General features: G+C 41.1%; 1 protein-coding gene across 1 annotated transcript; it reads right to left on the bottom strand.

The window, feature by feature from the left end:
• Positions 1–946: 946 nt before the first annotated feature.
• PLCXD2 (phosphatidylinositol specific phospholipase C X domain containing 2) lies at positions 947–25,670 on the bottom strand. The gene is made up of 4 exons (XM_065853715.2): positions 25,451–25,670; positions 11,370–11,830; positions 10,015–10,256; positions 947–6,505 (listed from the first exon to the last, which is right to left on the bottom strand). Exons 1-4 carry the CDS (start codon positions 25,599–25,601, stop codon positions 6,343–6,345), a joined length of 1,017 nt encoding a protein of 338 aa, XP_065709787.1. The 5' UTR covers positions 25,602–25,670; the 3' UTR covers positions 947–6,342.
• Between the last annotated feature and the right edge of the window lie 1,396 nt (positions 25,671–27,066).

Below are 27,066 nucleotides of genomic sequence, written 5' to 3'. Positions count from 1 at the left end.
CCTAGCCTGGGGAAATAGTATCTAGAGGTGGAACAAAAAAGTAACACTTCTACTGCAAGTTATTTAACCACCATTTCTACAGGCTGGTGGTAGCTTATGCTAATCACATTAGACTTATGCTGCATTGGTACATATTCTGTAAAACCTAGTGGCACACTCCCTGCCTATAGCACATTTCAGACAGACTAGTGAAACCACTGGTTACCTGTGTACATGAGTCACTGTTAATCAAGTCTGGCTTGTAAACACTTACCTCAAGGTAGGGAGAGCAGTGATTAGGCTCTGAACTGCCAGCTCCACCTTCAGGATTAAACAAACAAAAAACAAACTACACACAGTAGCCAGCAGTTACCAGTGCCTGAAAGCACAATGGAATTGGGGTCATCCACTCTCCCCTTCTCCTCACCCCTGGTACTCCCACATTCTCAAGACAGGCAATTTGAAAAATAACCCAAAAGAAGGATCATGCTGATCTCTCTGGGTTAGAAGCATCTGACACTAACCCAGGCTCATGGAAATAGTTATCACTATTTTGTTTCCTGATCAGGTGTCACCATGGCGCTTCATCACCTGTATTAGAGCAGCAGAAGCCACAAAGAAATTGTACTTGCCTTTGAAAATACAACTGGATCCATACATCAGCATGTTTTTACCCCAGTGCATTCAGGCTGAGATGCAACTGTGCACACATGCAAGTGCAAGCACAGAGTTTTCTAATCATTTTGCACAACTACATCCACAGATAATTTCTCAGCACATCCTAAAAGTAAGTATGTTGTCCAGGTCTGACTACCTAGGGGACACAAATGCAGCAAGATGCAGCACCTCAAAAAACAACCTTCAATGACACTACTCTGTATCAGAAAATAACTAAGCTCAACTGATGTCAATTGACTCACAACATAATCATGGTGTATCAAAACAATCAGCAGTACAGAACACGTAATAAAGATTACAAACTCAAGTTGTACTTTTATTTTCAGGATCAAAACCCCCAATGATATAGATGTATAATAAAGCAGAGATAAACAGATGTCAGACCAAGTTCATCTGCAGTTCAAATGAGGTATCCTGGTTTCACAAAACTGAATTGGACAGTGGGTAAAGCACAAACTGCCAAGAAGAGAAACTGCAGAAAAACTGAGAATAGGTAACTCCTCTTCACCTGGCTCCTCTGGCCCCCTTCTACAGTATGAACAGCACAAATTTAAAAAGTCCAACTGTAAAATACATTTAACATTGAGCAAAATCAAAGAACCACCAAAACTGTTTTCATACATGTACTGATCAACACTTTTTTTCAGAATTAAGAATACATTGCAGTTTGATTGAAGTGAGATACATAAGAAGTTATCACAGGTCCAAAGAGTAAGAAAAGTACTATTTCAATAGACAACACACAACATAAATATTCAGGAATATAAAATGTAGTCAACAAACAGTTCTAAAGCTGACACTCCTATTCCAGTCCCTACAATTAAAAGTTAAAGCTTGTTTACCTGATACGACTTGCAGAGAAATAAATACACTTACAGAAGCACACACACTTCTTCAGCAAGACTGAATCAGTGGGATTGATTTTTTCCATACAAAATAGAGACTGATTTAACAATCTGAAACAAACAGCTAATAGGATTATTATTGGAAGGTGTGACTAAGTAAATTACTGTACTCTTACCACAGCTAGCCCAACATATAGGTCCTTAGCATAAAATTTATTGGCTCTTCAGCATACGCTCTGGCTCTTCTACCCATCTGTTTAGTCAAAAAACAGACAGATAGAGAAAAGAAAAAAAAAACCCAAAAAACAAAAAAACCCCAAAACAAAACCCCACACAAACCACAAACAAACAAAACCCCACAAAAAACAAAAAAGCCCCTTCTCCACTGCTGACAGGCCTGTATCTTGACCTGATTCAATTTTTAAATGAAGGTTTGGGTCAGTTCTGTTCTCCAGATTAGACAGTTTCTCTGTGATTAAACAACCACTAAAAAATTGCCAGAAGTTTTGTCCCAAGCAGTGGTCCTTCTTAGGGATGGGTAACAATATGCTCAAGTCTAGATGAAAGTCTCACCTGAAACTGCATATGGACCCTGTGTTAAATACTGTATAGTCAAGTAAACCTCAAGTCACACACACTGTCAGATGTCCATGGGTAACCCAATTTTAAAATCAAAATGGCCATGTCCTCTTGTTAATCTACAGAAGTCCTAAACCCTGTTCTGTTCAATGGTACAACAATGAACTTCAACACCTGAGACAGGTATGCAAATAAATTATTTCCCAAAACCTAGCCAGATGAGAATAGAGAAGCATCTTGGCAGACACCCTACTTCTGTTTGAGCCAAAAATCCCTTCTCAGAAGTGCTTCTTCAGCTTTACAGTACAGGCAATTTCTAAACTCCAACATATTAACTCAGTATCAACACAGCAGAAAACTGCATGGGTCAGGAGCAAAGATACCTTTTTCCTGTTATTCCTTCCTTCTCCAAAGAGCCTGTTCAGCAGAACAGGTGCCTTTCTGCAATCTGCATTTCTGCTCTGAAGACTCCCAGCCTGGCATCTCTCACTGACCACAGCACCCCTGAAAGCTGCCTTGCCAGCACAGTCCCCAGTGAGATCCTCTCCATCTCAGCAAGGCACATCCAAGTTGGGATCCTTTCAGTTCATGAGGTAAAATTGAACAGCAGGAATCTGCCTTTTGCTCTCAAAAAAACCCCTCTACCTCAACATTATGACTCCCAGCTCCTATGTTGTCAAATACATTTCAGACAGTAGTTCCCAAATAAGGAGCTGAGTGATTGACAGTCCGTAAAATCTAGTAATAACTCCTCCTGGTTTTCACCTACAAGCACACAGTGAGATGCTAGAAGTCTCATATACTTCCTAAAAACCTTTGCCCTGCTGCTCCCCATTAGGGATACAGACGTACATACAGAGGTCTCCTGTGCCTCAAGTATGGCCTTGAATCACACATGACAGCAACCAGTGCCAGGAGAACAGGCATACCAACACTGTGCTTGGCATTCAGTGGTTGCACATTAGGAAGAGAAACAACACTCAAAACACAATGTATAAGTAAACCGAACCTGTAATAACAAACCATACACGTAATCATTCAAGAATATGAAATTCAAGTATTTTGCCTCAAGCAGCAACTAGTTTCCTGGTTTTTCTTCTCCCACCACCTATAGGATGGTCAAGTCCTCAGAACAATTATTCTGAGGGATTTTTCCACCTAAATTGTTTAAAAGTAAACCCTACTGCCTGGGGAAGACAGAAGCAAGACAAGTCACAGTACTGAGATGCAGGTCTACGTTAACAGCACAGAGGCCCCAGCATTCACACCAATCTTTATTTTCCTCAAGACTCTCAGCCACGTTTCTCAGTACCAGCTGCAGACACTGTCACTCACCTGCCAGTCCTGCTCCAGTCTGCTGCCTGAAACCAGGCTAAACGCTGCCGCACCTTCAATGTGGGCACTGGATGCAAACTACTGTCCTACTTCCTTGATCCTCCCTTCCTGCCCAGCTCACCTTTTTATTTTTATAATGCCACAAAATAGAGTCTGCAGCCCAAAGTCTAAGTCTAGACGAGCTCTGTTTTGCAAAGTGTGAGCAGGGAAACTGGATAGGCTGTGATGCTGTGTCAGGAGATTAAACGATTATACCAGCAGCTTTGTTACGGGCTATAACGTGTAACAGAAAAAAGGTTGTTCATATTTCTTAGGACTCTTTAGGACTACTCTAAAATCAATTCTAAACAGCAGCATTAAGGTTGTCTAGAGTATCCACAGGAGGTATCCTGTTGCAGGCAATTGTATATGCCAACTGCCTCACTATTGAGACTGTCAGGTTCCTCACACAGAGGTGTAACACCAAGCACTACTCTGAAATGACAAGTCTCTTCAGACAGGCCCAACTTACAGAAATGTTTCTGTTCCCCTACTTCATTAATCCTAAAGCCATTTTCCATTTCTCCTCCCTGTGCTAACAGCCTTAACACCTAGCATGCCTTTGTCCTATTTCAACAGACAAGAGCTAACGGCAAACATATTAGAAAAACTGAGTTTGTACTTAAAAATGTTTAAACAAAGCCCTGAGTTACAACAATCACATTTCTACTCAAATAAGTATAACAGAAGGATTAACACAACAATCATTACTGTGCACACACAATATAAATATCGGTTAAGCCTGATAAATCTCTTTTGAGGTAGATATATATAGTACAAAATACATCAATGGTCAAATGCAAACATCATACTCACTTTACCTTCTCACCTTGTCCTTTGGTTCTGCAGGAAACCTTGCAAACATTATTTCTGCCTCATCAGCATTCAAGACAAGTTTCTCCAAGTTCTGAGCTTTAAAACAATTTGCAGCTAGAAGACCACTGAAACCTAGCCCATACATTTAAGACTACCATGGAGTTTCAGTTGTGGCCATGGGAAAAATAGGTTAAGACAATTCAGCTAAGGAAAATCCAGATATTTTAAATAATTTTGCAAACAAAATAGTGCTGTTCAAAACAGGTTCCAACAGTTTCATTAACAAGAAAAACAAATGCATTCTGCAAGGGTTTTCAAAAGAAGTTTTAAAGTAAAATTTTGAGCTCTCAAAAACTTTAATTCCCCAAAAAAATTATTTTCATGTCACCAAGAGACAAGGGAAAAGGAGAAAGCTTGAGAAAGATACCCCTCCCACCCCCAACTCTCTTAGATAAAGGATTCAGTTAAAAAAATGCAAGGAACTCTAATGAAAACCATGCAAAGACAGATAAATGAGATTACAGTCTGCTCAGAACTCGGCCAAGGTTCACATGGAAGGTTTGCAAACCCTTAGATAAACTTACCCTAAGTTCAGAGTTTGTGACATGCAAGCAAAGAGGTTTTAGATTTTTCTGGGCTGTGAGCCTATGATGGCAGACGAAGGATGATAAAATAAATAAATCTGGAGATTCACTTTTCTTTTGAATAATACATCTATAAAGACAATCCATTCTATTACGAACAGCTTAGATATTAATACAAATTCATAATCACTGAATAATTAGTGCACCAACAGTTGCTTTAGGAAGATGATTGAGCAGAGAAGCATCTGCTAATCAATTTGTTTTAAACAAAGATAAATCAGGCTGTAGGACTACTATCAGTAGTCAATTAAGTATTTATAAATACCAACATGTGACTGCATTGGCTCAAGCACACATGGTCACTTTTTTTGTGAATCAACACAAAAATGAGTATGACCACAGAAAGAAGCAGCACCAACGCCTGCCTATGCTTGCCTGACTATCACTTTGTCACAAGTGGGTGCAGGCTGGGGAAATTTCTTCCCTATGGCTATGGCTCTCTGACTACAAGCACAACTTTTAGGTCCTATTTCAGAATTCACTGTCACATTGCAAGTCAAAGAAATTGAATATTTGGGTTTTGAGCAGTCCCTGTCAGTTCCAGTTCTCTGAATAGCAAGCATACTCCCACTTAGCCCACCTCTTTCCAGAGAAAGGACATCTGGGTGACTTTCACCAAAGAAAACCTGATGTATGAAAAAAACAAGTGACAAGCAAGTGAAAAAAAAGGTCGTGCTAGGTTTCTCAAAAGCCTCAACAGGAATTCAGACTTTTCAGTTATAACCCTCATAATTCGAAGACAAATATAATCCAAATTAATGCCAAAAGAAACACACTTAAACATAGTTGCAATAAATGTGTTAAAGTATTAAAGTAAAATAAAGATGTCCAGAAGAAGAGCTTGAAGTCCAAAGATGCAGAGGATGCCAAGTCTTCACGTCTCAGGCCCATAGGAGAGTTCAGCTATTCAATGCAGTGTAACAGCTTCCTTCTGAACAACAGCAATATTATTCCTTCAAGTAAGTCAGAGGTAGCGTCTAAAACAGAGTAATGAATACAGTAGCAGCCTCCAGCTGAGCCCAGCTATGCCAGAGGTGGCCTGAGCAGAAAACTGACTTAGTCACACTGCTGCTCAGGGATCAGCAGCCACCCTCGGTTTGAGCCCTGGTGTGGAGCAATAAGCAGGAGGGACAAGGGGAGGCAGGGTGAGCCTGGTCACCGGGGAGATGTACATCAAGAGCAGGTACCTCTGCACCAGAGGCCAGCCTCTCACTGGCAGTGGGCACAACTGGGCTGCAGCAGATGGGCGTTTCATTTAGTCAAACAGGTAGCAGCGCTCTGACAGCACTTTGTTCCACTAGGATCCACACATCACTGGGAGATTTTTTTTTTAAATAAACAGAGATTACATTAGGTTTCACTTAATAAATAAAACATTTTGCAGAGTTTGAAGATGACCACTAAGGAGCACAAGTGGAATACAGCAATCAGGATTTAGATGAAGATTCATCCTCTTCTAAAAGGAGGTCGTTTAATGCAATAACTGTAGCAGCAAAGTCAACCAGCTCCACAAAATCTGATGTAATTATGTTAACACCCATAACACCTGGCTTCTGTGCTTTCACCCAATTCAAAATCATGGGCAGGTTCCTAAAGAAATAGAAACAAAGAAAATTATTCTTCTTTATACATGCTCTAACTTATTTCAAATACAACATGCTGTTTACAAATTATGTTATTATCTCACATTTGTGATCAGGTCCTGACTGCCATCCAAAATGCAACCAGCTAATGAGAAGAGTGCTTAACATAGCATGTTGTCACTAGTTATCAAGTAGAAACATTGGTCAGTCATCAATCTGAACTGCCATGCATACAAAATAACATTTGTGAACCCTATATTCACTGGGCAGACTGTGCTTCAGGATTTAATGCTGCACTACAACTTCCTCCATCCTAGTTTGTCTTTACCCAAATACATGTTGAACCAAAAGCTCAGTTTCACAGGAGACTTCAGTGTAGCACAAAGCAAGGCTCTGTCTGGCCCAGGATATTCCCCTGCCCATCTCTGCCTCAGGGTGGACAGGAGAGAGGTTGTTGGGAGTCAGGGGGGGCACACTGCATTTCTACCAAACTTCTTTCAGACTCTAGACCCACCCAGAGCAACAGGATCAGAGAAAACACATCCCAGAATCAAGCCCTAAGCTCTACAGGGCTTGAATATCCCAGCATACATCTCTGTAACCAAAGGTGAGGTGTGTCATGAATTTCGTTAAACAGAGTTAGAAATTCTACCGTGGGGAGAAATTTCAAGTCATTTCTTGGACAGAGTACAAGTCAGGAGACTGTATAAGCTTTTTTTTTTTTACACTTTAACATGCAAACACCAGGGTGTTCAGCACAGTTAGACAAATGAGTAAATATATTAGAATTATTTAAATTAGTGCCACAATATGCACACAATATTACATGAGAGGACAGCAGGCAAGCAAATTGGCTAACAGGATAGGGAAGAAAAAAAAACCACACAAAAACAACAAAAAATCCAACCCTAAAAACACCCCACAGGTCTTGTTCCAGAAAAATAAAAAATATCTTGTCAAGAACCAAGAGAAAAGAGAACTCAAGGGAAGACATAATTACTGTCCCAGTCAAGGGACACAGACTTTAGCCAGCTAAGTGTGAATGTTGCACATTTCTCCTTCAGCAAGAGCTCAAAAACACTTAAATATTAATATTCAGGACAAAACTTCCATATGAGAAGGCAGACATCTACACAGAACTGCAAAGACAGATTTACATATCCAAATCAGCTAGCATGTGTAAACATGTAAGAGCAATCGTGCTTTAGCAAACAGCAGCATCTATTTTGAATTTTCACAGTTTACTTTCAAACAAGTGGTAATGATGGAGCTGAGGGAAAGGGACAGAGCAAAGGCAGATGCTTCTAGCCTACCAGTGGCTTACAGCCCAGATCTGTGCCAGCAGTCACTTGAAACAAAACTGCTTGCCCATTTCATGTAACTAGTTTTCCCTTTACTAGTTTAAAAATAGAAATTCAGTACAATCTTTCCTTTAATCACAAGACAACAGTACCTTTACTACACAATACACAGACAAGTTCCATCCCTGCTTTCTGTTAGGTATCCCCAACTAAGCACACATTTGTATTTGGGCCATTTGCCAGTCTCAAAGCACCTGAGCACCATCTAGTGTCTAGCCTAATGCTGACTGCGCAGATGTGAGCAAAGCACAAGCCAGAGGAGAGACCTGAAGTGTGGTAAACAGCATTTGCATTTAATTACCTTTTCTCAGATTAATATCTGTAAACAGGAATGAGACTGAATACTCTGATTTATACTTGAAATGAAATTCCCTTACTTACATAACTTGTTACTGCAAAAGCACAACACTTGCTCTTTTAGAAAAGATTTTTAAGAAAATAAGTTACATTGACTTTGGCTTCGAAATAATAATACAGTAATTACTTCTGAAGTGACAAATGATTCTCCCAAAGGGAACACAAACTGGCTGCGGAAGATGTGTGTTTATTGCACTACTTAATATTGAGCTCAGTTGCAAATCAAAGTAGACCACTTGTGATCACCTATACAAGTATAATTTAGAACTTAATAGTATTACAGCAAGATAAACTACTAGTGACATCAAAACAGGCAATACTCCCAGGCACCAGTAGAGGTCAGGGGCAGACCTGCTGGAAGGCAGCACTGCAGAGAAGGACTTAGGAGTTCCGGTCAACAACAGGATGATCATGAGTCAGCCATGTGCCCTTGCGGCCAAGAAGACCAATGGTATCCTGGGGTGCATTAGGAAGTGTGTGATCAGTAGGTTGAGGGAGGTTTTCCTCCACCTATATTCTGCCCTGGTGAAGCCACATCTGGAGTACTGCATCCAGTTCTAGGCCCCCCAAGTTTAAGAAGGACAAGGAATTACTGAAGGGAGTCCAGCAGTGGGCTGCAAAGACAATGAGGGGTCTAGAGTACCTTTGCTATGAGGAGAGACAGACCTGGGTCTGTTCAGCCTGGAGAAGAGAAGGCTGAGAGGAGATCTCAATGTTTATAAATATCTCAAGGTTGGATATCAAGAGGATGGGACCAGACTCCTTTCAATGGTGCCCAAAGACAGGATGAGGGGTAACAGGCACACACTGAAGCACAGGAGGTTCCATCTGAATGAGGAGAAACTTCTTCCCTTGGAGGGTGACAGAGCACTGGACCAGGCTGCTCAGAGATGTTGTAGAGTCTCCTTATCTGGAGACATTCAAAACCTGCCTGGAGACATTCCTGTGTGAGCTGCTCTGGGTGAACCTACTTTAGCAGATGGTTGGACTAGATGATCTCCAGAGGTCCCTTCCAACCCCAACCATTCTGTGATTCTGTAGTATTAAACAATGAGCCAACAGACCAGAACTTGCCAGCACTGTTACAGTTCTGGCAAGTTTTAGCAAACAGATTACAAGGTGATAATGCCATAAAATAAAGTCACATGGAACCTATTCGGGTCATGCAGTTAACACTATTAAAAGTCATTGGCACACTATGCTACTCGAAGTGAAACCCTCTTCTAATGATCCTTCTCATAGGTAAACTAACTGTACAACAGTCAGTGGCATAAAAAAAGTTAAATTGTTAATCTAATGGTTGGTTAAAAAACCCAACAAGATAAAATACTGCTCCAAGTCACACATCTTCAGGCATTACTGAAATTACTGAAACATATTTGTACAGACAAATGCAAAACTGAGCCTGCAAACTGGTAATTTTCCTCTGTGGCATATATGGGTTTTCCCTGAATTCAAGTTTAGCCAATTTGGAATAAACTGTTGGTTTGTAAAAACGGGTCCAGCCCATGTTTTATGAAATCACATGACGTTCAGAAAGAGCTCCCATTATCAGGAAATATACTTAGTTACACATATATACACATATATATACATAATATATCCTGTTACTTTGTTTCCAATAATGCTTTATTTTTAATGGCTGCAGATCTCTCACAAGCAACAGTAATGAAGCAAAACTACATGCTTTCATCAAGTTTCACTTCTCCACAAACATTTCAGTTTCCTGCTTACCCAGTGCCTCTTTCAACATGAAAGATGGTAAGTAAAGAACTGAAAAAGCAATACAAATCCTTACCTATGAACAAGTGTATTCTTCAGACCACGAATTAGATGCCGTGCAATGGTTTTCACTCGAGGTGTGAGAATTGCTTGAGAAACATGGAAAGTCCCATAACGACTTCGTTCCTCCAGAGTGGTCTCCAGGAACTGTATCAGTTTGTGCACATTGGTTGTATTAGCCCATGGTGCTGGCATTTTATTCCCTGGCCACAGGAAGGCGTATTCCCGGAACAAAGGGTAATGGTAGAATATGAGAACCTAACAGAAGAAAAAGAGAAAGGAAACCCCAAAAATTCACAACTATGTTATTTATATTTAAACAGGATGTTGCATTGGTTTGTGCTTATATGGTACTGCAGCAGCCAGCATAACAGTGAAAAGAGGACCAAGCAAAAAGAAACTACTCCTGAGTCACAAGTGTCAGTAAATTTGTTGCACTATCACCAAGAGATGGAGATCATTTTGGCTAGCTGTGAGGACAGAATTGCTTCAGGCATTAGGGGTTATCAGTTTAAAATGAAAAAGTTGCCAAGAGTATACTGAAATGTCATTCAAAGAATTCAGCTTAAGAGCATTTCAAAGCACTGTCAGATAACATTACATTCATACTTGAAGTAAAGGATTTTAGCAGTCTGGCCATCCTCTGCATCACTCCTATTAAGTGGCTGAAGCATACTGGGCTGATGGGCATAACAGGATTCCACTCACACTTGCTGCATAAGATGCCCAAGTCACTAAAACATATAAACCAAAAGTCAGTATTTTACACCTTGTAAGGTGGTTCTGTATAAGTGGATAGCTTAAAAATGCCACTCTTTATTTTAACGCCCAAACTTAGAAATGATTCATTTTGGATCCTAGCATTGGCAGCATCAGTTCAGAGGAATTCCTCAAAGCCCCATGTATTTTTACAGTTTAAGAATTATGTGCCATCGCTGAAACCCTGTTCTCAGTTTGTGTGTATGCATAGGAGCAGCTACAACAGAGAAAAGGCATTTCATCTTGCCACTACAGATTTGAATGGCTGCAAAGGAGCCAAGAAATTCTGTACCATACCTTCGTCATGTTACAGTTTTTATGCTTCATTTCGTCCAAAAAGACAACAGTTTATCAAATCCTCATCAACACAAGCCAGCACAACATGCTCTTCCAGAAGAGAAAAACACTTGTAGGGAACACAAGGCCCAGAGGATACTACCATTTAATTATTTAACATGCTTGAGGACAGTCAGGCTGTACACAAATGGAAGGAAACATGCAGACCTAGCAGGCTTTAAATGGACTGTCAGCAATATCCCTGGTCCAATACCTCTGAGTGGGGACCACTCTTAACCTTTTGGGTTTGAAAAACATTACACATCCTTTCCCTACCTGGTGTTTCTTCTCCCACATGTACTGTAACGTTACATCTTCTACACATTCAACAGAACAAAGTTTGGATTCAAATGCTGAGCGGATCCTGTTGATCAAGAAGAAGTGATGGCTGTCATCCATGGCGTAGAAGTGATTGAAATCCAAGAATACTACTTCCTTGGGGTGCTGCTCAAGAAAGGTGTTAATCTCCTTCAGTCCATCCCATACTTTGATGCCAAACAAGCCATGTATGAAGTAAATCTCTTGTCCTATTTCCCCAGGTTTGGAAGATACACGAAGATCAAAGTAGCGGATTCCACCTTCCAACTGCTCTTTGAAAGTCAGATTTTGAGTCACTGACCATTTCTTCATGATCTTCTTAACCAAAGAAATTCTGGCCAAACGTTTTATGGCTGTGGCTTGGTCTGGTCCCACAGGAGATTTCTCATCAACCCAGTAGCTGAAAGAATCATGTGACCCTGGAAACAAAATCCAAAATTATTTTAGAAAACTGACTTCCCCAGGACACAAATACCCATGTGCCCTGTAAACTGAAAAAAGTCCTACTGGCGCAGCAGGGTCACACAAGAGTTATGCTCAAATGTGTCTTTCAGACTAGCCTTTACACCTTAATTTTCCCCAACTGTACAACAGAGCTATACTTGAGGTTCTCAGTTTGAACTGTTTTCATGTGTGAGCTCTCAATTTCAGTGCAAATCATGACCATAAGACAAACATCACTGCCAATGGGAAATGTCCTTCTAACCTTCTTTCATTTACAAACTATCAATCTACCTCCAAAGCTTTCCCAGAACCTAGTACACCACTGATCTGAGATGATATTCCAGCTTTACTGAAGAAATCTGAGGCTTTATTTTTTATTCTACCTGGTAAATCCAATCATGACATAATACATCAAAGTTCTTGGAACAGATATCTTTATTCATGCGAGGGCCAGAGAGATCCGTACATACGTGTGCCTTACCAGTGCATCTTGCTTTAGCCCCAAGATGGTAAATAAATTATCAGTAGTTTGAATGGTGGGCAACGACCAGTTGAACTTAGAGAAGAAACAATTAAATACACCACCAGTTACTATGTGGTTAGATACCAGGCTCATATCAAACAAGTTCATGAACATGATCTCCTCATTCTCCTGGAAAAGCTGGCAGCTGATGGCCCGGATGGGTGTACTCTGCAACGGATAAAGAACTGGTTGGATGGCTGGGTCCAAAGAGTTGTGGAGAATGGAGCCAAACGCAGTTGGCAGCTGGTCATAAGTGGTGTTCCCCAGGCCTCAGTATTGGGGGCAGTTCTGTTTAATCTCTTTATCAATGATCTGGATGAGGGAATTGGGTACACCCTTAGTAAGTTTGCAAATGACACCAAATTGTGTGGAAGCGTTGATGGTAGGAAGGCCATACAGAGGGATCTGGACCAGCTGGATGATTGGGCTGTGGCCAGTTGTATGAGGTTTTAACAAGGCCAAGTGCCAGGTCCTGCACTTGGGTCACAAAAACCCCAGGCAGCACTACAGGCTCAAGGAAGAGTGGCTGGAAAGGCACCTGGAGGAAAAAGATTTGGGGGTGCTGACTGACAGTCGGCTGAATATGAGCCAGCAGTGTGTCCAGGTGGCCAAAAAGGCCAACAGCATCCTGGCTTGTATTGGGAATAGTGTGGCCAGCAGGACTAGAGAAGTGATTGTACCACTATACCTGGCACTGGTGAGGCCCCACCTTGAATACTGTATTCAGTTTTGGGCCTCTCTTCATAAGAAGGACACTGAGGTACTAGAGAGAGTACAGAGAAAGGTGATGAAGCTGGTGAGGGGTCTGGAGCACAAGTCCGATGAGGAGCAGCTGAGGGAACTGGGGCTGTTTAGCCTGGAGAAAAGGAGGCTAAGGAGAGACCTTATTGCTGTCTACAACTACCTGAAAGGAGGTTGTAGCATGGAGCTTGTTGGTCTCTTCTCCCAAGTAAAAAGTGATAGGACAAGAGGAAATGGCCTCAAGTTGCACCAGGGGAGGTTTAGATTGGATATTGGGAAAAAATTCTTCACAGAAAGGGCTGTCAGGCATTGGAACAGGCTGCCCAGGGAAGAGGTGGAGTCACCATCCCTGGAGGTGTTTAAAAGATATATTGATGAGGTTCCTAGGGACATGTTAAGTTATGGTTGGACTCAATGATCCTGAGGGTCTCTTCCAAACTTAAATTATTCTATGATTTATGTCTTTTACCTGAAGTGTCTTTGAGTGACCACAGGTATGGTGAATATAAAATTTACCAAAAAATACAACCAATAAAAGCCACCAGTCCCTGCCAAAATAATTCATGTCCAAAGCAGTTCCTGTGACACAACCTGTATCTTGGCAGAGAAACTGCATCACCAGTATAAAATTTGTGCTTACTAGAAAAAAATACCTCCAACTGAAAATTCAGTAGTAAATGGAAGCAAAACTGAGAAATAACAAAACTCCTTCAAAATAACAAGCTTCAGAGTCAATGAATCATCCCTAGCTTAACTAAGTAACAGAACAAAGAGTAACGGGGCAGCATATCTCAGTTTACACTGTACCAGGGCAGCATAAAGCAAGGACAGGCAAAAGCTGATCTACCACAGCATTCCAGCCAAGAAACTGCAACTGCTCCAGGCATGAAGCTTCCCTGTGAAGCTCCAGCCATGAAAAACACATCAGGAACTTTAACAGCCCCGCTTTCCTTTTTCCTTCATGACAGCAGATGGGTTTCCCCATTGAGTCAAACCCCACTCGCTTCCTGCACCCTCACTTTGCCACAGTACAGAGAAAGTATCTTCACTCCAGTCAACACAAGCATCTCCTCTGCCAGCTGCCCCAGGGCACAGTGACCCTGCACAGAGCTGCCAGCACCTGCCTTTTCCCTTCCTGCACACCCCAGGGTTCCTGTCCTTGCTCCTGGGAGAATACTTTTCCAGAATTTTCTCCTCTACCTCAGTCCGCAACTCTGTTAAAAAAATAATCCTAATTTATCATTTCTAATGTTAAGACAACACTTGAGGTATCCACAGCCCTCTCTACTCAAACCTTTTATTTGTATATCAACACTCACTTGAAGACTGGTGTATTTCCTGTGATACAAGGTCAGAGCAGTAAACAAGATTATGACCTCAAGTGGATTATCTTGTCCGGATTTTCTTAATCTAGATTGAAGAACAGACTGTGCACAAACCAAACATCAGTTCACAACAACCTTAAATTTATCCTTTTGCCATTAGTTTCAACTAGTTCAAGAGTACTGAAAAGGAACCATGAAGTTAGTTGTCAAGCTTATAAGCTTCGCAACTAATTCTAAAAAACTAATTCTGATCAACTCTTCATTAATTCTTCACAGTCTTTAAAAAAGCGTACCTCTTACATGGCTTTCCATTCAGTTTTCTAGAAAAAAGTGACAAGTAACAATAAAGCTGGTTTTAAAAATGTCAGCTTAAGAAACTGTTTAGTACATGTCACAGTCAACTACATGAAAATGCAGCTGTCAGTTTTGAAGTTACACCTAGATATCTTTCCCACTCCCAAAGGTGTAAACCCAAACAAAATACACAATCAAACATCTAGTAAAGACATGTCAGAAGAAATCATGTTAAGCCCGGCTCACACTGCAAGCTTCAACTCAGACACATTTGAGTTTCATACACCTCCCCACACAGCAGAACAAGCCTTTCAAGCTTCTACAATATTTGAAAAGTAGATTTCAATCATGAGGGGGTTTTCTTCTGCCTCTGAATGAGTTACTTTGCACAAAGAAGTTGGGGGGGTTGTTTTCCTTTGTGTGGGTGTTTTGTGGTTTTTTTTAAAGTTTTCAATCCTAGGCATTTTCATTTCTTCCTCTAGGTCACCATAGAGAATTGTTTAACATGCTAGAATAAGGCTAGAAGAAACATTTAATTTTGATTTTAACTAAGGCTGTGCAGCTGTCTCTAGAGAGCTGTCTATAGAAGTCATTCACACTATTATGCTCCATCAAACAGTGTCACTGATATTATAAATCTGACTTACAAAGGAACCACAATTTTATCTGGCAAATATTTTGTTGTCAACTCCAAGTTGTCTAAGCAAATCTGAGCCAAGAAACAGCTTGTTTTCCTAAGTCTGATCACTTAACTTCACAGTTAGAAAAGCCTTTCCTTTGCAGATTGTCACATACAAGGCACATTTAAGGACACAAAGAGCCAATTTCTCCTTGCACTATCACAAACCAAATTCTATTTTTAGTTCTAGAAAGAAAACAAGCCATAAGAACATTGCAACTTTTTCAACACATACTTTAAGAACTGCACTCCTTAACAGGGTAGCTGCTATTTGAGAAACTGAACTACATGTGATGTGCTTCTATAGCTAAAGAAGATCACAAACTCCTGCCCTGTGGCTCTGCTTTAAAGCCCAGGAAATTGAACTTCTCATTTACAATGAAGTCAACATGTATAACTAGATATAACCAAGCAGAACATGAAAAGGAACATCTAAAAAACAAGCTCCCCGTTTCATAGTTGCTAGAAGACTACCTCCTGATGATAACAGGTGACCATCATCACTACTGAGGCTGGAAAGACACAGCAAAGTTCAGTTAGATTTTCAGTGGTCACTTACAGAGGATTAGCCACCAACTGTGAGAAATATCTAGGCCAAACCTGGACCCAGAACATTTTTACTTCAGGAAGAAAAAAGGAAACTGAAAGCCTGAAGCAACAGCACTAGATAATTGTTGGGCTGAGGGGTGAGAGCAAGGTGAGGATCCATGTCATCCACCAGGCCTTTCTTTAATTTAAGATCATGGTGTTATGCTACCCACTCAGCCGCTAGCTTTTAATATAGCTTAGCTGTGATGGTAAGCTACATGCTAAGCTGATTGCATCATGATGTCAAAGTAATCCCTGCTCTCCTTTGCTCTACCCCCTAACTCCATGAAAGGCCTAGCCAGTCTGTAGCTATGGCAAGAGCCAGATAGGTTGCTGATACAGCACAGCTTCTTTTTGAAAAAGTGTAACCTAAGCCTACTCAACTCCATACAATTTAAAAGGCAAAGACCTACATGAGAAGCACAGAGCAGACCAGCCCCATTCTGTTAGCACCTCAGTGTTAGAGCTGCTAACCACATTCGCAATTCATTCCTAACACAAGGATGTGTTGAAGATATTCAGATCCCATAATATTGTACAGTAACAGCTACATGACTGGCGGTTTCTGAACAGAGCAAACACCACAAAACTCTCACAGCAACATATACAAAGAGTCTTTTCCATGTTTTAAAAAAACTTTTTCCATCTGTGTTCCCCACCATCCAAATGGCATGCATGTCCACAAGTTAGACTAACCACTTTTCTCAGGGAAACAAGCCCAAGAAGTCCTGTCAGCAAGACATTTCTGATACTACCTGGCACCTTAAATATAAATAACACCCCATATTGATTTAATAAGTCCATTCCTTAAACCTGTTGACTGTGAACAAAGCAACTAATGAACCTAGGTATTTATAACCTCCATCTTACAGACTGAGAAACCAAAAGGCACAGAAAAGCCAAACTTTATTGTCCTTTAGGCAAACAGAGGCCAAAACCCCAGCCTGAACTGACTCAGGAGCATGTTCCTGCACATGCACCACACTTCTTGAGTCACTGTACACGAGAGCTGATTAGTGTTTGGATTGCAAATCTTACTGAGCTGCTCCAATGACATGGCATCCGTCTGGTGCTCAGCCCTTCCCGAAACCAAGCTCGGCACAGGAAATAAAACAAAGATATGATCATCTGCCAATTGCTTCTAACAGGCTGAAGATGCAAAGCATGAAGCCACAAGCATTAAGTTCAAGCATGAAAGAGGCTGCACATTCAAAGGAAAAAAATAGGGGACTGCTAATCAGCTGGCAGGTCTTACAGAACAACAGATAATGGCCACTCTATTTCAGCTTCATTTCTTTCCTCTGACAAAGATTGGAAGCTTGAAGGAAAGCAGACATCCCCTCAAATGCCCAGATATTTAACTATCAAAAGCTATGATATGGTTAGAATAGTATTAGAGATGTATCTTCCAGACAGCAGATTGTTAAAATGATGGATAGTCCTCTTAAATTTATCCCAGTAAGTGCAACTTTGGATTAATTTTTATTCGTATCTTTAAACCTCTTTTTATTCTCCTTACACTAATTTCTCAAGTTAATTATATGTTAAACAGATCACTTCTTAATTCAATTTGTATGTTAAATAGATTGCATTTAACTGTTCAGGATGACTTTTTTGTTGAAGCCTTTGTGCCAATTGTTAGAAAGCAGCCTTGTATCATCACACCTGGAAAGTGTAACCTAAGCCTAACTGTAACTTTCCAGTGTGTATTTGTCATGCTACTCAAGTCACAGTCAAATTAATCCATAGTGTAGCTCAAACAAATGACACTCATCAACAAAATATTATTAAGTCTTGAATGTCAACAATTAGTACCAATATCACTTTGTATCTTCTGTTTCTACATCAGTATTTACTGTATACACAGTTGCAACACACAGATTGGAATGAGCATCATCTCAAACACTTGTAAATTTACCTTAACGGGATCTTAAAAATATGATCACATGGCATGCAAAGTGCAGAGATCTTCCAACTTCAAACACACTTGTGCACTGCCAATTACTTGCAAATAAGACAAGAACTCATGTTTTTTTCCAGACACAAGCATGTCTACTAGCATATCATTAGTCTCCTCACTTGCAAGGCTGTGGAATAGTCAAAAGCAGCAAAGACATTTTCTACAAAAATTGGCTAACTAAGAAACAACAAATGAAAACACATGAGCAGTAGAGTGCACTGTCAGCTAGTTTAACTAGATCAGAATAATTTCACTTGATCTTCACATTAATTAAATATTAACAGGACGAATAAATGCAAGAAAATCTCTTGTCTTCTGTTAAACATTTGCAAGAAGTAAGGTCAACATACTGTACCAACCGCCTTAAAGGGTCATTTATGGTCAAAGAATCACCCTAGCTGTAGTGACGCCAAACTTCTTAGAGCAAGCTTTGCTCCCTAGACAAAGTACATTCCCCATGAATTACAAAACACCACACATGACACAGCATAGCAAGCATTACATAGCCAAGAGATCTAGAAGCACAGTAAACAAGTTGCAAAAACACAGGATGCAAGTGCTAGCAAGTTAAGGGTGTCCTACAAATGGTCTTTTAAACCAAGTGTCCTGTGTGTGTCAGAATGAAGGGAAAAAAACGGGATGAACAAAAGTGCCTCTCAAAGCCCAGAAGTCCTCAGGATTCAGGTCATTAACAATCCAGCTTTTCCAGTCAAAAGATTAACATCTTAAAAGCTCTTCACTAATGAAAATTGAATCAAATAGTTCATATTAATTTGCCTAATAAAAGGGGAAGAGGCAGGAATAACAAACATCCTGTTGATAATTTATTATCTAAAACTTTTGAGATGATTATTTCTATTTTAATAGAATCCTAGAAGAATCCTTTAGGTATTGTTAATGCAGTCTTATTAAGGAGGACAAAGCCTAGTACAGACCAAATCCTCTTAGGAAAACTTCCTCTCCCTGTCAAAGAATTACCTTGATTTCCCTCACTGCCTCTTTCAGTGTGGGAGGTAGAGCAGAGGTGAATAAAAGGGGTACAAAGAGAAAGGGGTTGCTTAAAACTCTCTCAGACACGATATCACATGGCAGTTTGCTCTTCTTTATAGCAAGAAAGAGTCTGGCACTGGTTGGAGTTACTGCCATTAAGTGTTTTTGTGATTTAGCAATGACTCCCCATTTACCAGCAACCCCAGCTTGCTGCACTGAGAAAGCAGAAAGTGTCAGGACTTCTCCACCATTTCAAAGACTGAATGAATCCATCTGCTCTAAAGTAAAAAAAACTCTTCACTTTAGAGTCCTGTATTCCCCTTTCATGACCACTCAGAACTGTGTAGATCAAGGGCTTATCCTCTTCTGAGATGGCTCTAGGAAAATCTTTTATGTTTTCATTACACATACTTTTCCCTTGTTTTAAATCTTTTACAGAAAAGCAGGCAAACCAAAACTTCCACACAACACAGGAGAACAACCACCATTTATATCAACATTATGATTGGTTTCCTCTGTTTGAAGTAAAACTTATTTACCAGGCAGTTAAGTCACTCTCTAGGGCAGAGATTTTAAAGAAGAGGCAGAAGGCTTTTCCTGATTAAAAAGATCCAGATCTTCATATACTGTCTAAAGAAAGTTGGGTGGCATTTTGAGAACAATTTGATTTTGGCTAAACAAATGACAGCACTCCTTTAAAAAGGGAAACCCTAATATGTAAGGCTGGCTTTTCCAGGGAAACTTCTGCACAGATCCAGTTTCTGCCACACCAGTTCCTCACGTAGGGACCTAAAAAGGTAATACTTCCATCAGATATTTTCATCAGTATAGCAGTCCAGAAAGTTTAAAAGCCTCTCACCAACAAGACTTGAAATTTGCAGATAAAATGAAGTAGACTACGCAGGTAATAAAATAACTTCTCCTTTTAGGAGAAGTTCCTCCTGAAAATTCTGCATTCACAGATCATCTCCAACATCGTAATACTTATGCAGATGTTTTCTTCTAATGGTTGGTAGATGCCAATTAAATTGGGAGGGAGAATAAAGCTTGATGAATCAGCACATTAACTGTATATATTAGGCTTAACTATGGGCAGGGCTGGTAGGGCTGGTCCTCATTAAGACTGCCTGCTAGCTGTATTTGTAAAGTTCTGTTTTCCAGGGCTGATCATTCTGTAGGTAGGCCTTTACCACTTAGATCAAAACCATTAGGATTCTGCCTCAGGCTTTTTGGGTGATCATCTTGGCAAACAGCAGAAACAGTGGCATGTTGTAGTACAAAGTTCCAGCTACAGTCATTCTGACAATACCATAAACAAATGATGGAAAGCTACTCAATTAAAAGTTAGTTAGAAAGTTAATTTTTCAAGTGTGTGTTGTGGGGAGAATCAAGCAGCATGACAAGTGCTGTAGTTTGGAGGAGAAGATCAACATGTATTTTAGAAGGCCAGGGATGCATCTCAGAGATCAGTGGAAAAACAGACATTTCAACAACTATTTCAGCTCTCCAATATAATCTTATTTTAGCCATATTTAAGCAAAGATTATTTTACCTTAAAAAAAAAAAGCTTCTGGAACTATAAAACTCAGGTTTTCCATCAGTTTTAGCTACCTATAACCCAGTATCCCATGGTCAACTCTCCACCAATTGTCCAGCTTGATACAGACAGGAGCAGCATCACGTTGCAACTCTTTCACATTACTAAGCAATGAGATCCTGGCTGTCCTTCCACATACCTTCAGAGGATGAGCTAATACATGAGAAGATAACAGAAAAGGCTCTGTGCACCATCAGAAGCTATGACTTAAGAGCTGCTCTACCTCTCCCCAGACGTGCAGGCTGCTCTGCTCTGCCCATGTGTTCCCCACCAGCCAGATGCCTTGCCTAGCATTACATACAGCTCTAGGGACACCAGTATCTGAAGAACTAACTCATGGTGGAAAAAACTTCTTTAGTGTTTTGAATCAGACTCAGATGTACCAAATTTGACCTACAAACATTTATATTTCAAGATTTGGAGGAAAAAAAAAACACAAACAAAAACCAAAACAAAAACCACCAAACAAAAACCAAACAAACAAAAAACACTTTACAATCTAAGATATGAATTGGTATTAACTGACTCTTTTAATATTGTATATCAAAGTACTGAACTAAAACATTTTACTTTTTCCAAAATTTCTGGTTTTTTTCAGTTCTCTTTCCTAGAGACTCAATTCAAATTGGATTAGTTCAGACTCAAATTAAGTAATTCCCTTAATCATTTCCTCAACAGCAGGTTCACTAACACTATATGAAAGAAAATATAATCCCCCATGTTTTCTAAACATGGCCATCCTACATCTTCCTTCCTACCTACATCTGCAGCACTGTGACACACCAGGTTAACCATAATGCTCCCTCAGCACCTCTCCTGGGGTTTGTCCAAGCACACAAACAGCTTTTTTGGGAAGCTTTTCTGGCAGGAACCACTCCCAAAGAAAATCCCCCAAACCATTATCATCAACAACAAAAAGCCTTCCATCAGGTTAGCTTGCCAAATGCACTCACTTACGCTTGTAGGACCAAACACCCACCAATGGAAGAAAATGGTAATTCTGGTCATTTTTTTAGGGGAGATGGAAGGAACAGAGGAGGGAAGGGAGGGAACAGAAGGGGCATTTAACTAGCTACTCGTATTATAAAATGGCATCCATAACTATTCTGGGTGCTCCTGCAAGAAGAAGATTGCTTATCCTCCCATATATCAGTGGATCCTTATCCAAGTAATCATTAATTTCCTCTAAAAGGAATGAAAATCAACACTGGGGAAAAACTCACACCTATCCTGACCAAAATCTGTGACCAATCCAGAAATGCAGTTTGATCAAAACCAGCAAGTATTCCTTTCTGCTATGTCATGGTTCTTAACTATTCAAATACAGAATAACCCAGGCGAGATTAAGTAAATGCGTTATTACAAACACCCAAATGAAAACAGAACCGCCTACTCTTTCGGTCATCATATTCATCCAGCAGCACTTTGGAGGCTGGACTAATAAAACACTCAATAAGCAAATGCTGATAGTTGGCAGTTAACATCTGCTGGATTGCCTAGCTGTCTCAAGACAACAGGCACAAGCTTATCATGATCTCAAAGTGCATCTTGAGACAAAAAAGCATTTCAGCTGTCCTAACACAAGTATTCATGTAAAAGCTCAATCAAACTGGAAAGTGGTGCTTTATCTTCAGAAGCAGAGAGACTTCTCAGACTTTAGCACCTAGTTCATTGTAATACTGTCAAAAATACTTAGAAAGGCAAGCAGTCAAAGTGAAACCATAAGAACTGGACACACCATTGTGCTATGAATTATCAGCATGCAGGTACAAACAAGATGCACGTTAGGCTTCTCCAGCAAATTCATTAAATAGCCGATTTAATTTGAAAGCAGACTAGTGACAGCAGCGCAGCTATTTCTCACATTCCATTTCTCCACAGGAAAAGAAAACTAACAGACACAGATGACCAAAGAAAGCAGTGTCTCAGTTGTACATGATTTCATGAAATTGTTTGAAGCAAAGCAGCTTGAGGATAAAGACATACTGTAATTTACAATACATCACCCTGCCAAGGGTCATACATTCACAATCAAAATCCTTAAGAGTTCATTTTTAAACCCACATTCAAAGAGGATTAGTCTGGAGTAAAATTAAGAGAAAACTCTTGAGTTTCACACAAGGTCACCACTTGTTGAAGGCGGTTCATTTGTTAACTATATTGTATGCATGTAAGTTGATGACATTTTAGTTACTTGATATCTGGCAATTTGTCATTGAAAAATTCTCTCATCACATTGCACAGGAAACCTCATCTCTTTTTCTTGAGCAAGACTACACTAGCTTATTATCTAGTCTAGAGTTTTTCCAATAGAGACAACAGAAAAGTCTGAACTCTGGAACTGGCTGCACCCAAACCTTAGAAGATAACCCTGAATTCTTCGAAGTCTCTCCTTTGTTTTGAGCACAGAGTTAAGTCAGCAGGTAAATACCAAAGCTGCATACCTCATGAAATACCCGTCTTAAACATTACTTGTAACCAGTCAGTTCTAAAGACTGAGGAAATAATTATTTTCTCTGTCCTCACGTAGCATGTTTCACACAACATGCAATAGCTCAGAGAATCATAGATTAGTGTACAATAAGGACCCCCAGATGTCACAGCTACCTTTTTTAAAGCCAGGGAAAACAAGTAGATCTGAAAGCAAAACTGTGTGCAACAGATAAAGATGCAGAGCTCTACACAGATCATCCTTAGTTCCATGCAAGAGAACTACCAAGACTTTCCCTTATATAATACCATACAATGAATTAAATCTGAACAGTTTATTTTCTGCGTATACTATCATTTCACTTTAAATAGTCACAGATCATGCCAACTTTTTTTTTAAAAACTAGCATTTTATGGCCTTCAAAGGCTGCATTTTGCCAAAGTGCAACTAGGTTAAACCCCCCCCCCGCCCCAAACCAACTAATCAAACACAACAACCATCACCACCAAGAAAGCCCCAAAACAACAACAACAAAACACTCAAAACACAAACACAACCACCACCAAAACCACAAACCAAGCAATGTTTAATGCTGACTTCAAATAAAGTTTAAAAAGTTAAAGGTTTCAACTGCTCTGGCACATTCATTAGAGTTCCTTTGCTGCTCCTATGCACGAAGAGTGGTTGGGAGGAAGAAGCTTGGTGGGGTGGGGGGGTGCATGAAAATAAAAAGAAGTTGTGTCCCTCAATCTAGCAGTGAAAACAAATGCATCTGGAGATGGACAAAAGCAGGCCACACCTGTCATACGCACATACAGTTATTAAGCACACACAAAAATGCTTCTCATTTGACCTCAAGCCTCCCTTTCATCTCTTTTGAAGGCCTTCATTGCTGTTCAGCATCTGTGAACAAACGCCTCAACTGCAACCTGGTTTGTACAATTCTTTCCTTGCACACTGTTAGCAACATCACCGCAGAGCCCAAAAAGGCCCCCAAAACTCCACTTTGACAAAAGAATCATTGGACTAAACTAGAAAAAAAAAAAAGAAAAAATCCCCAAACATCTACCCAAGACATTTTTTCCCTACTCAGAGGTTGCACAAGGTATGTGCAGGAAAGAGGCAAGAAAATACAGCAACTTGAACTACAAATACACATACACTGCAAGCTTTTTCAAAAAAACACCACTCATTTTAAAAAGTGTGGCATTACTGAAACAACTTCTAATTTTTTTGTTCTTCTGCTACAAACATTGCACAAACATTTTAAGTGACAGCAACAACACACCTAACACAAATCAGTATCATAACCTTCTGTAAACAAAGTTTTGCAGCCCTTAAACTGCTATAGCAACAAAAAGTTGATTTATTACTGTCCACTAAAACAGAGAATGAAGTTTCAAAGTCTGCAGCCACTTCAAATTTTTATGAACACCAAACTTTCTTTCTGTTACTCCCTCCCTGTTTACAAAAATGATCTTGCTACTGTTAAGGTGGGGAAAAGGTGTTACTTTTGATTAAAACAACACATTTCAACTGTATCAAGCTTGTATCACTAATGACCAGTCTAACATCCAATATCAGAATGAAAGGCTTCAATAGTTACCCTTAAAATCTCCTCTACTGACATCTACAAGCAATACTAGATTTTTTGCTATCTGCAGATACAAATTCTTCCTATTACTAAGTAACTGTAAGGTCATCTGTTGTCTTCCTCATTAGTCAGTTTATCTGTCTGTAAACCAGAAGTGATGACACTCACCCTTACCAATTTGTTAACACAGAAGCTCTGTGCTGGATCTGGGCGTTAGTTATTTTAAGTTCTGCTAGGGAAGGGGGACATTTAGTAAGTATTCACAGTATTTTAGTGTCTTCAGTGTAACATCATGCATGGGGTACTTCATGACGGTGCTGTGCTCTTTGACTCTCTGACAAGCTATATGCAGGTTCGCCTACAAAAGGCATTTCTATTTGATGAACCTCCAGCTGTTAAATTCAATGCCAACAAACCTTTCTTCCTACCAGCTTTCAGCCTTGCTTAAACAACATGAAAACCTTAAAGAGGACCTCCAGGGATCACAGCTACCTTTTCTTAAAGACAATGAAAACAAGCAGGTCAACGGGTTAGAAACTCCCAGCTGTATTTACAGAAGACTAAGCGCTTCTTCCCCTCCGCAACGGACAGGATTCCTGTCAGCCCTTATCCGCGAACAGGCGCTGACGCCTGAGGACAGACTTTCCACACGGCCACCACAACTGAAGCAAACACTCAGCCTCTGCCCCCGAGCAGGGGCAAAAGCCTCCCGGCCAAGCCTGCGGTGACAGCCCCGGGCACAACCGGGCTCGGCACAAGCGCTTCACCAACGGGGAACACGAGGCCGCCGACTCCCCCCAGCGCCAGGCCCCGGCGGTGGGAACAGGCCCCAGCACCCAAACAACCCCTGCCGGCCCCGCCCCGCCGCCCTACCCGGGATGGCCAGGTTGGAGAGTGGGTAGGAGTGCAGCGCCGCCGGCAGCGAGCCCATCCAGTCCGCGTTACTCTCCGCCATAGGCCCCGCGGCGGCCCACCGCTGCCGCCGCCGCCGCCGGCCGCCTTCCCTCCCGGCCGGCGGCCTCATCCCCGGGCCGGGGAGCCGGGCCGGGCAGGGCAAGGCAGCAGTGGCTGAAGGGTCGGCGTGGTTGGGGGCGGGCTGGGCCGCCCGGCCGCCTTATGTAACAGGTGCGGCCCGGCCGGGCGTGGCACCTTCAGAGCGGCCAGCCATTGGCTGTCCGCTGCTCGCCCCACCCCCGCGGTAGTGCGGTACGTCACTGTGTCGGTTTCGCGGCACCTTCTGTGAAGGGAAGGTGCATCCGCCGCGGAGTGATTCCTTCCGCGGGACGGCGGCTGGAACAGCCGTCAGCAGTGCTTGTCTTCTGAGAGGGGAACATATCTGTGCTCTCAAGGGTGGGTATCAAGAGGATGGGACCAGACTCCTCTCAGTGGTGCGCAGTGATAGGATGAGGGGCAATGGGCACAGACTGAAGCACAGGAGGTTCCATCTGAATATGAGGAAAAACTTCTTCACATGGAGGGTGCCAAAGCACTGGACCAGGCTGCCCAGAGAGATTGTGGAGTCTCCTTCTCTGGAGACATTGAAGACTTGCCTGGACACATTCCTGTGTGATGTAGTCTGGGTGAACCTGCTTTAGCAGGTGGTTGAACTAGATGATCTCCAGAGGTCCCTTCCAACCCCAACCATTCTGTGATTCTCTTCCTGCACCATCTGACCAATGAAACTGGTGTAGTGTTGGTCCAGGTGAGAGGAGAGTAACAGTGTGGTCTGGTACTGGAGAGATGTCAGCCCGGGGCTGGAGGTGGCACCATGCAGGGCTTCTGCAGCCCCAGTCACCTGAAATTCAGAGCCTTCTGAGCCAGCTTCACTGTTGATGGCACTAATGTCTCTGTTAAGTTTAATGGAGTTTTATAAATGGTCAAAGCAGACCATGAACCAAATAATATGATTCAAGCAGAACAGGAATTGGTTTCTTATGAGAGACACTTGAAGGACAAACCTGGAGATGAAGCTTGAATAATATGCACATAGCAACAGATTATGAAATTTGGCAAGGACTAGTGGTATATTGTGAACTTTATTGAACTACTCTCATTAAACGTTCATTTTAATACAAAACCACACCTCCCCATCAAAGACTACCCACCTCCAGGAGAAGACCCCTGATCACTGAACATGCATAGAAGATTTTGTTTACTGTACCTTTTAAACCAAGGCAAGAAAAGTTCAGACCAATAGACTTTGAGCAGGCATAAATATATATCAAATGTTAAGAATAGTTAAAAGTTGAAATGTCTAAACATGTAACTCAGCCTGCTCTGAGTGTGCTAGCTTTGCAAAAGATCATCCAGCACACTTTTCTGCACAGAACTGCAAATAATGCAAATATTGATACCTCAGCCCTGTGTGTGAATTGTTATCTGCATGGCTACCTCACATAAAACAGGAAACATCTGTGAGTTTGCGTTCTGGTGTTCACTCTGCTGTAGCCCCAGAGAAGCTACTACCCCCAATACAGAGGGGTAACATC

The sequence above is a fragment of the Patagioenas fasciata genome, chromosome 1, assembly GCF_037038585.1.
Source record: "Patagioenas fasciata isolate bPatFas1 chromosome 1, bPatFas1.hap1, whole genome shotgun sequence".
In the NCBI taxonomy this organism is placed as follows: domain Eukaryota; kingdom Metazoa; phylum Chordata; class Aves; order Columbiformes; family Columbidae; genus Patagioenas; species Patagioenas fasciata.
This window is presented reverse-complemented; position numbering and strand designations above follow the sequence as displayed.

Bases quoted from the DNA above. Each gene is read 5' to 3' on its own strand.
- PLCXD2 (XM_065853715.2), bottom strand. From the start codon at position 25,601: ATGAGGCCGCCGGCCGGGAGGGAAGGCGGCCGGCGGCGGCGGCGGCAG. The intron at 11,831-25,450 runs GTAGGGCGGCGG...TTTTGTTTCCAG, and splicing joins CTCCAACCTGGCCATCCCGG to GGTCACATGATTCTTTCAGC. The intron at 6,506-10,014 runs GTAAGGATTTGT...CTATTTCTTTAG, and splicing joins AAGAATACACTTGTTCATAG to GAACCTGCCCATGATTTTGA.